The following is a 17,518-nucleotide window of genomic DNA, read 5'->3' on the forward strand; positions in this document are numbered from 1 at the left end:
GGATTGCCTTTCAACCGGTGGGTGTATCAGTGCAACGGTGGAAGCCTTTTTATAACGGCCTCGCGGTCTACCACTGCCTCAGAGAAAACAGAAGCATTGCAGCATGCCTTCACCAATCATAGCGGCACAAAGGCCCAGGCTTCCTAAAGGCTTTCAGTTTTCTTTATGAGTTGAATATGGCCTCATATAGGACAGGGAGGGGAAGGAAATCAGACTTTAGAAAGTAATAGTAAGACTTTCCCTGCGGTTAGGAGCACGATTACAGTAGGAGCTAGAAGCCGGTATTTGATACGGTACCTGGACACACCAAGTAACAAATCACACAAACTAGCTTTGGCTCAATTGTTTAGATTGATTGAAAATGGCATATAGCATAGGTGGCAGCAGCCTAGAAGTAAGGTTTTCCTGGAACAGAGCCATGCCGCTCACTTACACGTAGTCTCTGGCTGCTTTTGTGCCCCAATGGCAGAACTGAGCAGCTATGAGATTTTGTATGACCCACCAAGTCTATAATATTTATACAAAGAGCTTCATCAGCCCTTGCTTTGAATAACGAATTGATTTTCTTTTCCAGGAGCTGGCAGGGAAGGGAGGTGGACTGGTTTTGTGTCCTAGAAGTAGAGCCTGATACCCCGGTTAGGGCATGAGAAGTAGGGAAGAGTCGAGGCAGGGCTCCTGCGTGGCGTGCTGGATCTGAGGGCATGTAGCTCTGAAAATAGACTCAGTGGCCTTCCAACCTGCAGTCCACTTTACTGTGTTAGAGTTTGGAGCCAAGACCTCAAGTCACAATAGTTTATTTGCTTTGCTACCTCTGGACAAACATCTTCTCTAAGATACTGTGGGAAGGTGAGTGACGGATCCAAGGCAGAACCCGGTATACCCAGAATTGGGTTTTCCCGGGTTCCTATCAGAATGCTGCCTGGTAATGCCTTCATTGCATCAGACGTTTGTCTGCATTGCTGGAGAAAGCTAGTTGAGCGTGCTTGCTGCTAAGGGTTTAAATTTCTCATCTCTGAGTAGGCTTATGGCACCATCCATCACAAGCTCAAGCCTGTAATGTCCCAGCAAAACTGAAGGAGTTCCTTTCTGATGCTGCCAATCCCACCTCCCCTCCCAAATTCTGAGTGAGAACGCCAGCCTTTTGTAGCAGCTCCACAGAGCTAGGGGGTTGGCTTGGATGCTGAGAGATACGGTGGACGGTTAGCTTGTTTTCACTATATTCTGCTTACTTGTATTTTATCTTTGTAGCTTACACTTTTAAAATTTTTTACTAGGAAGTAGGAGTTTGTGAATCTAAAACCAAGGAAAATGTATGCTTGAACTTTGCAGGGGTTTATTCCATACTCCCAAATGTAGATCTTCAATTTGGCCTCCTTTGAGTCCTTGGACTCAAGTAAAAAGAAGTCAGCATTATTATCATGCTACGTGTTCTACATGAGTGCTCCTTTAGTCCTTACAGAGACCATGAGGTTATTTATTATAAGGAAATGGAATCTTAGAGATGCTAGCCTGCTCAAGTTACCCCACGTGGAGGTAATGATGCTAGGATTTCAACCTAAGTAACCTAACGGTTTTTGTTCCTGCACTCCATGCTGCATGGGCCTTCTTAATGTCAGTCCATTAGGGAGGCCAAAGTTTCACATTAAAAATAGCTCCGTTTAGAATCTGGAAGTTTCAAAGACCAGACAGTAGTAAATCCAGCTTTAAGTCAGTTTACAGGCTTTGTGAAACAATGTTTTTCCTTCCATAGCCATTTGGTCTTTAAGGAAATGGATACCTAGGCGTCTTTGTGAAATAGATTGGAAAACTTTCTAAGGAGTACCCTTTAATGCAACCTCAACTTAACCTTGAAAAACAGTGTGACAGGTAATTGTTGGTTTTTCTCCCCAACAGCCACCTCTCTTCTTCCTAACAAAATCCCAACCTTGTTCAGGTTTGGGTGACAACTTGCTTAACGGATCACTGGCTTGCCCTAAGATGTGAATGTTGGTTAGTCCAAATCATTCACGGGATTCTGTTTTCCTTGCCAGGGATTGGTTTAGGCACGGACACATGATACAACCTGGGACAATAATACAAAGATGGCAGACCATTGGGGTGCTTTTGTAAGGTTTTTCTAACTTTTGAAATTAAAAAAAAAAGAAAAAGCACTAGTTGAAGCTCATCCCTTCCTACATTTGTACGTTGCAAATGAGATGTAGTATTTGAGGCTAAGCAGTCCTCTTGTCACCATGAGGGGAGAACCAAGTGAATTACACAGAATCCTTGGAAACGTTGCACTTTTGAATCAATCAGTGTTGGAATAACCTATTCTGTATTTGTTATGATAAAGAATTCATTATATTATGATTTAAGACACCCGTATGCATTTTTACCAAAATGGTCTGATTACCCTGACCTTTTCCACAAGACTCTTTGGAAGAAGGTACAACAGAGAAAAGCAAGGCAAAGCTGACTAAGCAGATGTCCCTTCCTTCAAAGCGAAGCTCAATGCAGCCTTTTGTTAAGAAGTTCCTGAGTACAGGAAAAAAAGGCACTTAGGAGTGGAGTTAGTACTTGAGACTTTAAGAAGTCTTTACAAAGACAAGGGTTTCTGATATTCCTTAACCAAAAGGGGCTCAAAAAAACCCTGTGCCTTGCTAGAGCAAAGGAAGGTATTTTCGATCATGGAGCACGGTGCCCTTTCAAGGAGGAAGTCCCAGGGTTCTAGAAGTTAGTCAACAAATGTTTTCTAAATAGCTGTGAACTCTTGGCCTATGTAAGAAGAAAGATCACCCAAAGGGGGCTTGAAATTACAGAACTCACTCTTAGACAATCCTGGTACTAAAACTTGCCATCCCTACATCTTTTTCACCCATTCTTTAAGGCAGTTTGTTTTCTCCCTGCTTTCAAGAGGGCCAGGCTAGCTGACTCCCTATAGTGCTTGTCTTTTTTCAGTAAATACCCCTTAGAAGAAGTCTTATTTTAAGTAAGGTTTGTCTTTAGCACGTGTATATACCTCTCTCAGAAAGCCACTGGTGGTTTACTCTCTTGGAATTTCGCACCACCTTTTAAAATTTCCAATAAGCATGGGAAGTTTCCTTATTTGCAGTGCTCCTTTCAATTGTTGATTTCTATGAGCTTGATAAGTCTTTAATAGGATTTCTGTTATATTTACTATTTGTATTACCTGCTTATTGCTGTTGCAAATTACCACAAACTTGGTGGCTTAAAACAAAGCAAATTTATTTCTAATTTCTCTCTGATCTCTGCTTCCCTCTGATTATATTGGGCTCCCTAGGACAATCTTCCCATCTCAAAACCCTTAATTGAATCACAACTACAAATCCTCTTTTGCTATATAATGCTAACATATCCCTACGGGTCATTATTTAGGCTACCACTCTACTATTTCTAGTATTACTAACATTTTGTTGTATACCATGAGCGAGTTACTGGGCTAACTCTTTACTTTTTTAAATCTCAATTAGTCCACAAGCCACATACTAAGATTGTCTTTCTCAGGTTTGTGACTAAGCCATTGCTTTCTGGTAAGTGCAGTAATTCCGTCACAAAATTGAGTAACAATGATTCACAAAATTTGCATTCCCACTGCAATCTAGCACTGACTTATATATACCTACAATTATAAAAATAAGATTACAAACTTGTATTTTTAGAAAAATGTAAGTCATGTGGGGTAGAAACTTGCATTTAGAAATAAGCTACATTTATGAGTGGTTGAAACTAAAGCTGTGGTTACTGGGTTGAGTTAGCTTAGATCCATGAGACCAATGCTAATTAGATTTATGGTTGCTACCCCTAAGTGGGACATTTCATTGCACTCAGCTTAGAAATCATGACTTAAATTCTTGACAAAAATACTGTGAAATGCAGATATTCAAGGAGGGCCTTCATCAGAGAACTGTGGGTTAATGCCCCAAATCCATTACTGCTGCTCAAAAACTGATTTATAAACTGATGAGCATTGAAGAGTCCCTTATTATCATGTAGTTGAGAAGCATCTGTTTAGTGTACGCCTGCCGCTCACATTTATTAGATGCAGTCCTTATTGTACCGTGAAGCACTATGAAGGGCAGCTGATTTATCTAAACAGAAAGACCTGCCAAATGACAATTTGGCACCTAAAACATTGCTAGATATTAGACAGGTTAGAGACTTGAACACTAGTTTGAGCCCCTTAATGGTGTGATTTGATTAGGGCTTTTTAAAGATTGGATATAGTTAAGGAGATATATACCATTATAAAACTTGAATATAGAAATAGTTTAGCCCAGTGGCTTCCAGTCTGTTGGCTGTAAACTAGCAGCATATGGGAGTTATTGTAAGGAGCCCATTAATCCATTTGAGCACCAAATGTTGTTTGTAGACTAGGTATATCCTACGTATCAAATGCAGATATGGTTGTGATGAGTAACACAAATTTTCATTAAAAGACCACTGAGGGTGGTAGAAGGGGAGAAGGGCGGGGGGTGGGAGTGAATGGGTGACGGGCACTGGGGGTTATTCTGTATGTTAGTAAATTGAACACCAATAAAAAATAAATTAAAAAAAAAAAAAGACCACTGATTTCGGGTCACCTGGGTGGCTCAGTGGTTGAGTGTCTGCCTTCGGCTTAGGTCGTAACCCCGGGGTCCTGGGATCGAGTCCCGCACCAGGCTCCCTGCAGGGAAGCCTGCTTCTCCCTCTGCCTCTATCTCTCATGAACAAATAAACAAAATCTTTAAATAAAGACTACTGAATTCATAGAACCTTTTGATCATATTTCACTAACCATTAGATTCTTAAGGGCAATTAAGTCCATGAAATTCTGATATTCTTAGAGTGGTTGGACACGTCTGCTCTAGCTTAGAAAATTTAGCAAAGTGTCCATGAAATGCTTCTAACACACAAACACTTCCACTCATGCAAGATTAAAGCTTTAAAAGAGCTCCATCTGACAGACTCCCAGAAGATACGCTGAGTTAAGCAAGAACATATCAAATAAGAGCAACTAATAATGCCGGTGAAATCTTTCAAAAGCAAATTTTTCTACCATGGTAGCTTATGAGAAAAGTTAGCAAAGGTCAAAAGTATTCTTATTGTATTAAGAGTAACCTAAATGAATAAAGTGTATGTCAGATTTTAAAACCCAACACTGTCTTCTCTAAAAAAAAAAAAAATATATATATATATATATATATATATATATATATATATATATATATATATATATATCTGGGGTGCCTATGTGGCTGAGTCAGTTAAGCATCTGCCTTGGGCTCAGGTCATGATCCTGGGATCTAACCTCGCTAGAGTGGAGCTCCCTGCTCAAGTGGTGAGTCTGCTTCTCCCTCTCCCTCCTCCCATCCTGCCAGCATGTGCTGTCCCTCAAATAAATAAAATCTTAGAAAAGAAAAAACATATCTGGCTTTTTAAGATTTTTATTTATTGAGAGAGAGAGAGAGAATGAGTTAGGAGGAAAGCAGAGGCAGAGGAAGATGCAGACTACCCACTGGGCAGAGAAATTAAGAGCTCAATCCCAGGACCCTGGGATCATGACCTGAGCCAAAGGCAGACACTTAACCGACTGGGCCACCCAGGCGCCCCTGTATCTGGCTTTTAGTTTGTAAATAAACACCATTGGTCTGTACAGAACTTTACAAAACATTTTCACATTATAGGATCTCAAAGTTGGATCATTCTTATTTGTAGTCTCTCAAAAAAAAAAAAAAAAAATCCACAAAACAAAAAACCCAAACTTCTATTTCAAATATGAGAAAAGTAACCATATGAAAGGTTAAGTGATTTTTCCAAGATTATAGTATAATGGAAGATCTTAAGTTATTTTAAAAACATACACAATAGCAATAAGTAATATGGATTAGATTTTGGAAGTGTCATACAGAATTTTCTAAACACATTTTGATTATTTGATCCCAATTAAGGAAAACTAGGAACATTTTGTTGTCATCTTACCTTCCTTAAATGAAGGAGGAAAAACCCCTCTGATTTAAACTGACTGTATAGCACTGTTTGGGTGAATACGTTGTTTTTCAGTCATTTTCAGACCTAGTATAATAAAAATTCCTCTTTAAAGATCAGTATATTTCATGCCCTCATGATTCTCTTTAGTATCTAAATAATCATTTACTAAAATAAACAGGTTTGTAACAAAAGGCACAGAGTTGGATTTTAGAATTTATAATTACAAAGGACCCAATATTTATAAACTTTGCACATCTAAAAAAAGCTCTCCTATCTATAGAACTGTACAACACTGGAATGTCTCAAGGAGTCTGCAGCCTCTCCCTGGCAATCTTAATCACAGCTTAAATTAAGAGTAAGTTCCAGCTTTCTGAAATGGTGTAAATTACAGTTGTGTCAGTAGGGAGAAAGATTTACTGAATGCTTTTCAGTTTGTTTTAAAGCCATGGAACCATTAAAAGATTCAGACCAACTCCACAGCTCTTGCTTAGTTAAAACAACTTACAGTACTATACAGGAATTTAACAATTATTACACCAGGGGGGAAAAGCACTCAGATCAGATCACTTTAAGTTGGCTGAAAGCGAAGGTGCTTGACAGCCAACAAGATTTCTAGAATTCTTTTTCATATTTACTTCAGCACCTGTTGATGGGGACAACCTGCTCGTATTTTTCACTATAGCTGTTTGCTGATATACAGCTTGCCCCTTTTCCTCAAATATTTACCTGCAAAATAAAACATTCACTCTTCTCTTGTGACTTACAGTTGACTGCTACCTAATAGTTTCTGCTGATTCCTAGAGCACAAAAGCTCAAGCAGCAGGTTCTGATTGGGTCTGTTCAGTCACTCAATCGCACATTCATTCAACCAATCAACCAGCATTTACAGACAGATTATCCACTATGTGCTGAATTCAGTTATCTTCAATGGAACCAAAACAGCAGAAGTTTTAAAGAATTACGAGAACTTTTATTTTTGCTTAGTTTTATTAAAAAAATAAATATGTCATAAAGCTTTATTTTCCTTAAAGGAGAAAAAAAGGAACAAGTTTCATAAAATCAAATAAGCAATGGTAAGGTGTCTTAACTTGAAAAAGATTGGGAATCACTGGTTTACAAGTTATAATTGAATGAAAGAACAACTGTTAACAGCCACAGCTGGCTGTTTCATGCCAATGGCAGCAAACAACGAGATCAACTAGGGCAAAATAAATAATTGTGTGGAAGCCCTGATAAGTGCTTAAACAGACTGATTCACTGAGACATCAGTATAGATATATCTTGCTTTAAACAACACAGGAGTTCCTGAAAAGTTCTGTGTAAATGAAATAACCACAAACATACTAGGAGAGCTTGGTATCTCAAAGAATTCCATGGGGAATTCTTTTGTGAACAACCACTTCCACTTCTGTAAATCCAGGTATTTGCTTTGCTTACGGCAAAGTACACCTAGCTGCTTCCTCTCTGAACTGAGGCATTAGCATATACACTTAACATTGCTCCAGCCGGGCCAGTGGCACAATTTCCAAGTTTGTGTTTCTATTAAGTAGTGTAAAATACAGTCAGCCAGGGAATCGAGCTGCAGCTGGCAAAGCAGGCACAGGGGTGGGATAACCACCTTAACAAGATTTCCAAGCCAACAAATACTTTTGAGAGTCTACTTTGTGCAAAGCACAGTAATAAACCTTTTCGACTCAGTTATACATGTACTTCCTTCCTCTAAAACCTTGTCAGGGCCTAAGTCTGGAACTCTAAAAGTAATACTACTAATCCTCAAGACTGGCTTTAACCAAATTAGCTGCCCAACTCCTTCAGATTGGGGTAGATGATAATGGAAGAGACTGGGTTTTCTAAGGTCTAACTTTAACAACACAAGAATCATGTTTCATATAACCGGTTAGTGAAAAATTTTGCTGGTGACAAAAATTTTTCAAATGGTTCTTCTTCTTCTTCTTCTTTTTAAAAGTGTCCTCTGAGTTCTCAGACAAACTCTGAAGAACAATTAAAGTCACTGATGCTCTCTGGTTGGGTGATACGTTTCAGTTCTGCTGATAGAAATAAAAATTGCTTTCCACCCACCAGAATTTCATGAACTTATCTTACACCATAAATGATGCTTTGGACAGGGAATGAGTATGGTAGTACTAGCTCCAGTCAGTTTTTATCATTATAAATACACAGAATCCTCACTTTGCTCACAGCCTCCCATTTCATTTGGCCAAACTTCTACCAGGCTTAAGCTACATTTAATTAGTTAGGCTGTTCAGTTTCTTTTAAAAAATGCTTCTAATACCATTGCTGCCGATATGTACAAGTGTGAATAAAAAGAGTATGCAATCTGTAGTCTTTTCCACACTGAGTACACTAACAACAATTAGTAAATAATTAAAGAATAAGTGGTCATTTTAAAACTTGTTTTTCTTTAAAAAAATTTCACTTTCTAGCACTTAAAAAATGGGTCTTAAAAGTGCCCTATTAATGTCCAATGCTGTTCCCATTCTGTCCCACCTATCCAAAACCTGCTACAAATGCTGGATCGAGTTCATATCAAATAATTTAGCAGTACCAAGATTTTTCAAATGGAAACAGTGTTACTGACTTCTTCATACTGGATAACAAAATAAGGGTAACTCTGATCATCATTAAAAATGACAAAAATCTGAGGCTCAAAGAAATTATCCACACAAGAGTCATACAGGTCGCTGGTGACACTGCCAGGGTTGACCGGAGGGGGCCTTCTCATGCCATGACTGCCCATCGTGTATCTGCCAGTTAGCACTTTGGCCAGAAACATGAAATGGACTCCTTTGGAGGACTTCTTAGAAAAGTTATGAGAGTAGCTTGCCTTCTTTGCAAAATAACTGCCTTGTCCAAACATGGTAGCATGCTTTCCACAGACTCGAGGGTCAAAGTTGTGCTTGCAGATTCCATCTACCACATCCTGTGATGTTCCATGAAATAAATGTCTCTCATTTATTATTCTGTCACGGCCAAACATTTTCCTGTTCATATATTCCTTTTTCCTAATGCAAAGAGTGGAGAGGGAATTCAGAAGAAGGTAGATATAGATCAATTTAATAGGCAAGATGTAGTCATAAACTTCTCTTTACCGTTTCCATGGGGAGGAAATGTTAAAGTAGCTTCCAAGGGCAAAATGCCATCAAAGAGCATATTAAAGGTTTAAACTTATATTTTCCACTACAGACAAGAAAAGCTCTTTTCTCTCCCCCCACCCCCTACACCTGTTCATGTGCTCTCTCTTCCATTTCAAATCTAGTTCACAAACTTACCTTCTCAGGATAGCTTTGTCTTAATTCCACCAACCTGGAGTGTCTTAATTCTGAGATTTCCCAAACCTGCACGTATTCTTTTTGTATTACATTTATTTATTTGTTGACTTGAAATGCAGCATAGTAAAGTGATTAAGAGCAAAGCTTCTGGTGCTAGACTGCCAGGGTTCAAACTCTAGTATATATCTTATCAGCTGTATGATGTGTGGCAAGTTACTGAACTTACGGAGTGTTGTAAAGAGTATACGTGAGTTAACGTATGAGAAAATACAAATATATTAGTTTTTTGAAAGTCTTTACTATTATGTTCTACTCTGTCATTAACTACATTAAGAACTCTTTAACTATTCATATTATGGACTCACCTTTTATATTTCTCCCAAAGAAACTGGTTTTGGACTCTCAATATTTGCAAAATTCTATATTTAAACTCAGGCACAGTCTTATGAAAAAGATTGTAAATGATTCGATAGCTTTTGTCCTCCACAGAAACAGGCACTTGGATGAAGTCCTGAGATGGATGCATATAAACCCAAGTTTCAGGGTAAAAGTTTGCTGAGGTGACCCCATCGGGGCAGATGATTTGTGATGATGAGGTTGCTTCAAGAGGTGGAGGAGCCTGTGTGGGAACACCACCAAGTGTCCTACAAGGGAGAGGAAGGAATGTCAATGTAAAACATAAGTACATCTCACATTATAGTGCTCTATAACAGTATTTAACATCATCACTTGTAAAACTTTAAGTGCTTATTTAGAAAACAATACAGAAAATGCTGTGTATTAAAACACATCTTAAAGTAACACTGCCTGTACACAGATAACCTATTATTAGCTTCTTCCGGACTTCCTCCTTGTGGAGAAAACTCTGGAATATACTGCTACAAGCCAAGCAAGCAAGCAAGCAAGCGCCAATTTATGTTTACTTTCTGAATCCTAGACTCCTCTTTTGCCTATACGGTTAAACTTTTTTCAAGAGTACAATGATAATTTCTATGTATTCTTCAAACTTTGCTGTACTAAGCAGAAAATGTACCATTACTAAAGACTATGTATGTGTGGGAGGAGCAGACTGATGGGGAGACAAAGTAAGGCAGGCCAGAAAGAGGAAGCTTAATAGGAAGAAGACATAAAATATTAAAAATAAAAAAGCTGGGATCCCTGGGTGGCTCAGCGGTTTAGCGCTGCCTTTAGCCCAGGGTGTGATCCTGGAGACCCGGGATTGAGTCCCACATCGGGCTCCCTGGGTGGAGCCTGCTTCTCCCTCTGCCTGTGTCTCTGCCTCTCTCTCTCCCTCGGTGTCTCTCATGAATAAATAAATAAAATCTTAAAAAAAAATAAAATAAAAAAGCTTAAGGGTTCCTGGGTGGCGCATTTGGTTAAGTGTCAACTCCTGGTTTCAGCTCAGGTTGTGATCTCACAGGTTGTGAGATTGAGCCCTGCACCAGGCTCCATGCTCAGGGGGGATCTGCTTGAAGATTCTCTCTCTCTGCCCCCAACCCTCATCACATGCACAGTGTTCTCTAAAATAAATAGATAAATCTTTTAAAAAAATTAAAAAGCTTAGACTTTTTGTATAAAAAACAAAAATCATTGAAATAGGCATTAAAAGCCGACATTTGCTTCATTTTTACTATCACATAACAACAAAGTCATCAGTTTTATTCAAATTTTACAGCTTTAGGCGTGCTGAAGATGGAGCTAATTACTTTAAGCTCTAGACACCAGTATGTATAACCTTGAACCTTTAAATTCAGGTCTGTTACATCTTAATGGATAAGTTTAGGTAAGCAGCAGCTGAATAGTTATTTATTCCTGCCCAATTAAATGCTTACATTTAAATTATATTTCTTGGCCTTTTTCAAAACAGAGCAAAAGGGAAGAATCAGAGAGATAGGAAATCTTGGCCCTGAGTTGCAGACTCAGGGCCAGGGTACTGTAACACTCCTCAGCACAGAGCGGTCACAAGGAAGCAGTAAGTCTGCCAAATGGATTAGGAAACTAACATTTTCAAAAGACCTTTGTGACACAGAGGTTACAACTGTGAGTGAACGTGCATCTAATCTCCAAGAGCATATCTTACCAGCCTCCCCCCACTCGTAATCATAGCCACCTTATAGTAAGCACATACTATGGACAGGCATTTTACACACAGTACTGCTAACTGTCATAACCCTCCAAGACGGCTTGGTTATCTGTACTTTTTGAATAAAGAAACTGCTAATATAGTAGCAAAGAACAGAGACAGGATTTGAATCTAGGCTTATCTACAGTTTCTAGACAGTATACCCTTTCCACTACTATATAATATGTAAATCATATCACACACACGCGCGCGCGCGCACACACACACACACACACACACACACACACTCCTCTAGGCTCCCATGGTTTGAAAGTAATGGATAAATATCATTGTTACAACTCAGGTTTGCCGGATACCCACTACCACCACCACCATCTCACACAGTCTTTTAAGAGATGGTTTGATAAGAAGCTAAAAAGCTATAGAAGCACAACTGCCTTCTCTAACACCTGCCCCCTTCAAGTGGCTGTGCCTACAATTTAGCAAGCCTCAAAGGTCCCTTAGGAGACACAGACAGGAGTTTATGGGAGGAGCCAGGGCTTACAGGATCCCCCACATGCTTTTAAATTCAAGGGCTAATTTAAAAGGGGCACTGGTTTCTACAACCTTCATGGCAGAGGCATAATAGTTCCTGTCCTCTGGAGCATTTTCATAAAGCCTTGACAAATTCCTCCAAAGCCTTCATTCACTAGCACATTTTTCTGAAGAGAGGCCCCACTGCTTTAATCAGATTCTGAAAGGTCTGTAACTTCTTAAAAGGACATCACTATTCTCGAGAAATGGCAGGAAACACAATATAATCTCTTTATTTTTAGCCGTTCCCTTCTATTCCTGCTTTGCAAAGAGAGTAAGTTCCAGCCTACGAGGTTTTCCAGTATTATTAAGGATTGAAGTTTCTGAGTTGAGGGAAGAAGGTTAAGATTCTCCCAACCATTTTACCCAAAATAGGTTTTAGGCTGCTGTCATAGCCATATTGAAATGCTGGCACTGACCAAAGAAGACTCACACTTGAAGATGAGCCTGTGTAAATAAATCCTATCAATCCTAAAACATTAGATTTCATATATATAATTTTCATCCATTCCTATCTATAGATGCTTACTTTTAATGAACCAATGTCCTAATTGGGCTAAAACATAAAAATGCATACAGTCAGCTGATGGACTTCTACACTCCAGTTGCCATGGGTTAGAAATATATCTTCCAAGCACAGTTACAAATATGGCTTTATTTTCTGAGGATATTAAGTTTGTATTCAGCTCATGGGTATTCCAACGACATATCATGTGCTTCACAGTGCTGTATCAGCCTTCTTTACAGAGGCAAAGTTGAAGGGTAGGGAACTTGTACTCAAGGACTTCTGAAGAATGGATTTTCAGAATTCAAGGTCATCTTTTACAATCTCCTTCCCTCCCCTTGCCATTTCAAAGGATGTTTCCTAACCCACTTTCAGTGATGAAGTAAAAATTCATTTTATCCTTTTTGGGGAGAAGTCAAACTGATTCAGGCTTTCCTATGACCATGGGGTGACTGCACAGGATATGCCCTTTCAGCTGAAATGAACTCTTAAATCTCTAAATCTGAGATTTGTTTGTGTATGCAGCCTCAGCTCAAGTATTCCAAGAATATTAAAGAATAAGCTCCTTTTTATCAGCCTCATTAAAAAGCAGCAAGCAAAAGGAAAAAATATTTTCTTTGTAACTGTGAGTGATGGTTAACTAAACTCGATTGTGGTAATCATTTTGCAATATACAAGTCATTATGCTGTACACCTTAAATTTAAGTGGACAGAGTTGTATATAGTTAGAGCTCAATGAAACTGGAGGGAATTAAAATCACTAGGGAAATTTATTTATGAGAAGTCAAATTTGCAGGAAATTCAGAGATTAAGTCAGCCGGCCCCCTCATCCCACCTCTCTTATTCTGGCATTCCCAATTCTTAGGCATCTCTGATTCCCTGATAACTGTGGCCTTTTTGATATTTATGTTTTAATCTGACTCTCTGTATTTACTAACACTTAAAAACAAAACTTTCTTCCTGGCTAATATTAAAATCATGGTCTATTTTTGCAGTTGGCTTTTTGAAACTAATCCCTCTCTACTTTCTTCCCACTAGGCCAGTCTGAGTGCCCCACAGCCCCTGACTCCAGGGCAGATAGGAACTGAAGGGGTGCATTTACCCATTCCACCCTGGTGAACTTGCTGCGTCTTTGCTCTTTTCTCATTTAAGTGTCTGCATAATCTCTTTGATTTGCGAAGCTCTTACTTTATACCTGATTATCACTATTTCAGACAAGAAGACTAAAATAGGAAATTTTAAGAAGAAAAAGGAAGGGAGAATAGAGTGACTTTGTTCTCTTGTAAGCCTATGTTATAAATAGTAAGGTGCCAAACTTGCAACATTGATTCTACTACTGCTTATATTATTTTCATAGTTCATACTTTTACAAAATAAGCCTAAGTGTAACAAGAGGAGGGAGGAGTTATTCCATAATTACTTGTCTTAGGATTGAAATAAATCAACGTTCACCATTCTGCAAAACTTCTCCAACAATGCAGCACTCGAATGAGCATTCTTACTCTCACTCAGAAGCTACATCCCGCTTGATTGGCTCAGCATGCCAAGCTGCTGGTCTCACTAATGAGTTCCACCATCTCACTAGGAGGACAATATGTTCCTAACTACTGGACGCTGACACTATCTCCAGCTGTGCTAGTGAAATCACAGAAATGGCATTTTTATTAGTTTCTAATAAAAAAAATAAAAAGAAACCTACAAGGTAAAATTTTTTACACTTGGATTAGAAAGAAAGCACACATTTACCCCAAGCCAACATATATTTCTAAAATCAGCCTTACTAAAAATTGCTTTTGGATACCAAGCATTTCAGGGATTTTTATTCATTTGTATTTTGTTTTTAATGTTCCCTTTGCAATCTCAATTAGAAATCATTAAAAAATTCTGTCATAATGATCCAGGGAAAACAGTTTGAGACTGAAATTAAAAAAAAAAACAAAAACAAAAACAAAAAAAAACAAAAACACCAAAAACACAGATTATAAAAACAGCATCTCTACGATTAGGAGAAGAGAAAAACCAGTAACTCTAGACCTCCCCCAGTCATAAAACCAAGTAAACTTAGCATCATTATAAAGATCAGGCTCTAAATATGGTATATCTGATGAGAGTACATTAACAATTTCCCTAGGGTTACTAATGGCCATGCTATTGGTAACACACTCCATTTTTCTGGCATCTATGGAGATGTACCCATGGGCATCTAAGGGTGGGGAAGAAGAAATAGCACTTGGGAAAAATGGAAGAAGAGCTCACCTACAATTCAGAAGAATGAGTTCAGTATCAACCTAGAAATATGACAGGTGATTTTAGTGAGTTTTATAGGAAGGTAGGCCTTACTTATAGCAAATGAGAAGGCAAATTATTTGAAAAGAATTTTTCCCATGACAATTCACTCAAGAAAGGAGAATTAGAGAATGTCACCTTGAAGGACTCTCCCTACTTGCCCTGGCAGTTTACCTGTACTGGGAGGTAGTCCCATTACATGGATGGTTATCATTAGGAAACTCTGTATCTTCCACAAAAGAAGCAAATGCAAACTACCTCATTCTAGATATAATTAGTTTTTGTTGTGCAAAAATGTTATTTCTGTTTGCTTCTCATTTAAAAAAAAAATCAACTGGATAATCAGGTTTTGTTTTGTTTTGTTTTTTAAGGTTTTATTTATTTATTTATGAGAGAGAGAGAGAGAGAGAGAGGCAGAGACACAGAAAGAGGGAGAATCAGGCTCCACGCAGGGAGCCCGACCTGGGACTCGATCCTGGGCCTCCAGGATCACGCCCTGAGCCGAAGGCAGATGCTCAACCACTGAGCCACCCAGGCATCCCAGATAATCACTTTTATGTTAGGTTAACTGTAGCTTATCTGAACTCTATCCTTTAAAACCTTTTACTCTTTGGCATTCAGTTGTACATTTATAGAAAATGAGAGTAAAAATAAGGCTTTCCACAGACACTTACTGTAAATATGGAAGCAGTGTAAAACAAGAGCGGAAGAGGGGTCTCCTTTTTATTTCTCTCCTGAAGAATGAGTTGTGGAGGATGTAGTGGTTGTTCCACATCATAAATCGGACCTCTTTCAGACCTCGAGAGTTGGCTTCTTCAATCAATCGAATTACAGACTGGAGTAGGAAAAAGAAGTTAGAAAAAAGCAATCACTATGAAATATGAAAAATGTTACTGTAACTAAAGTCAAAAATAGTTAACCTTCCTGTTAACATCAGAAAAGTATCAACGAAGTGCAGTGTGTCAAATTTATTCCCTTTACACAAAGGATTTGGGGGTGGGGGGGGGAGACGGTGAGGGGACAAACAGAATAGAAAGATGTTCCCTTTTCAGAAGAGCATGGATTTCCACCTTATAAAACACGTGAAGCCCAGGGAACTATTCTGTTCCATTTGGAGGCCTTAACAATGTCCTAGAAACTTTTTTGTTTTATTGCTTAAGGAAATTTTCAGAAGAGGATTAAAGATGGTAGTATATACAGTTCAAATAAACTAGTTAAGTTCCAAACCCAAGAAATCTTTCAGAGGTAAAACACAGGGACAGCCCAAGTATTCTGAGAATACATTTTAAACAGCCTCTTATTCTCCTTGGAAGGTATTAGATACTGGTGATTACTTAAAAGAGTCTCAGAAATCTTAATTCCATTGTGTATTATTAAGCAATTAACATACAAGTAGTTTTCTTTAGCTATTGCCTTAAAAGAAAACCTAAGGGTAAATAAGTCAGTTCTCCCTTTCTGTAATGCTAGAAATGAATTTAATCAAATTAAAGAAGTCAGATCTTTGGAATGTGAAATTAATCTCTAACATCCATTTTATTGTTTTTAAACTTGACTCAGAATTCTCCTTCAGAGGCAAGTAAATCCATCATCATTTTAAAACCTCGCTTTATGATTGATGAGTTATTCTTACCATCTCAGACCAAAGATGCATGTATACATATGGCAGAATTTTAAATGACTGATTTGCCTGACCACAACTCAATAAACATTTTCAAGTATTTCTTCCAGGAGCTTAAGAGTGCTTGTTTCCCATTAGACTTCCGAAATGCTAAGTGTAACACATGATCCAATGAACATGAGCCCAGGAGCCAGAAATAGCCAGAATTACACCAGTGCTCATCTCATTAAAATTATTCCAAAGGGGCACTGAGTCTGAGTATTTACCACCATAAATACTTGATCTCTACAGTATGAAGATACTGGGGAAAGCATTTTACCTCTCTGGTAATAGTGTATTTATGGATTCCAGATTAATGGAAAGAAATACATCCTCAGAAAAATTGAGAATAATGTTAATCAACAAGACTCAATTTTACATCAATAAGCTCTTTGATTTGTTGTTCTGTGCAGTTACTGTTGTAAAGGAAGAAGGCAAGGACAGTAAAAGACAAAAAAAGCTTTAATGCACTTTTTGGAAAAAGAACCTGTAAATACCTCAGGATATTCTCTCCATCCAAAGTGGTCCCTACAGAAGAACTTCCAGACTGTGTGATAAATAGAGTTTACATTGCTAGAGGGTGGTGTGGACAGCCTTCGTAGTTGGTCAAATTCAGTTGTTTCATACACATTCATGGCATTCAAATCTGCCCAAAATTCTTGTCCTCTAAAGAGACCCCCCCAAAAAAGAACTGTTAATACATTTGCAAAATAGGAATATCTAAACATTTCAACAGACATTAGAAATATATAGTATAACATGCTGTAGAATTTTCAAAATTTGTCTTATTTGGAATAAAAGGACATGACTGCTTCTTTCCCCTTTTCCTATATGCCTTTTCTTAACAAGACCAAAAAGTTCCAGGCCATGGAGTTATGGTAGGACAGAGGCTATCCCACAGTATCACAGACCTAAATCAATCAATGTAATTTCATCCTCCACCCTGGTCTCAGCCAATCAGGGAGTTTTGAGATGAAGTTGACATAGAAAGCAAGCAGAGAAACAAACAAAAGAAACTGCTCTTGAACCCTGTCTTTTTTTCAGAGGCATCAGTTTACCTAAGCCAATACAGAATACACAACATTGCCTGATGAAAGACAGGGGGAAAAAGGAAACAATTTTAAAAAGCCCAGACGAGACCAATATTACTATTCTAC

General features: G+C 38.4%; 1 protein-coding gene across 3 annotated transcripts in view; it reads right to left on the reverse strand.

The window, feature by feature from the left end:
• Positions 1-6,935: 6,935 nt before the first annotated feature.
• TIPARP (TCDD inducible poly(ADP-ribose) polymerase) overlaps positions 6,936-17,518 on the reverse strand; it is a 34,385-nt gene continuing 23,802 nt past the window's right edge. For all 3 annotated transcript variants that reach the window (XM_072792174.1, XM_072792172.1, XM_072792173.1), the window contains exons 3-6: positions 16,859-17,027; positions 15,379-15,539; positions 9,623-9,901; positions 6,936-8,990 (exon numbers count right to left, since the gene is read on the reverse strand). In XM_072792174.1, the coding sequence (XP_072648275.1) occupies positions 8,543-8,990; positions 9,623-9,901; positions 15,379-15,539; positions 16,859-17,027 (1,057 nt within the window). In that variant the 3' untranslated portion in view covers positions 6,936-8,542. The remainder of the gene's footprint in view (positions 8,991-9,622; positions 9,902-15,378; positions 15,540-16,858; positions 17,028-17,518) is intronic.

This window comes from Canis lupus, chromosome 22, assembly GCF_048164855.1.
Source record: "Canis lupus baileyi chromosome 22, mCanLup2.hap1, whole genome shotgun sequence".
In the NCBI taxonomy this organism is placed as follows: Eukaryota; Metazoa; Chordata; class Mammalia; order Carnivora; family Canidae; genus Canis; species Canis lupus.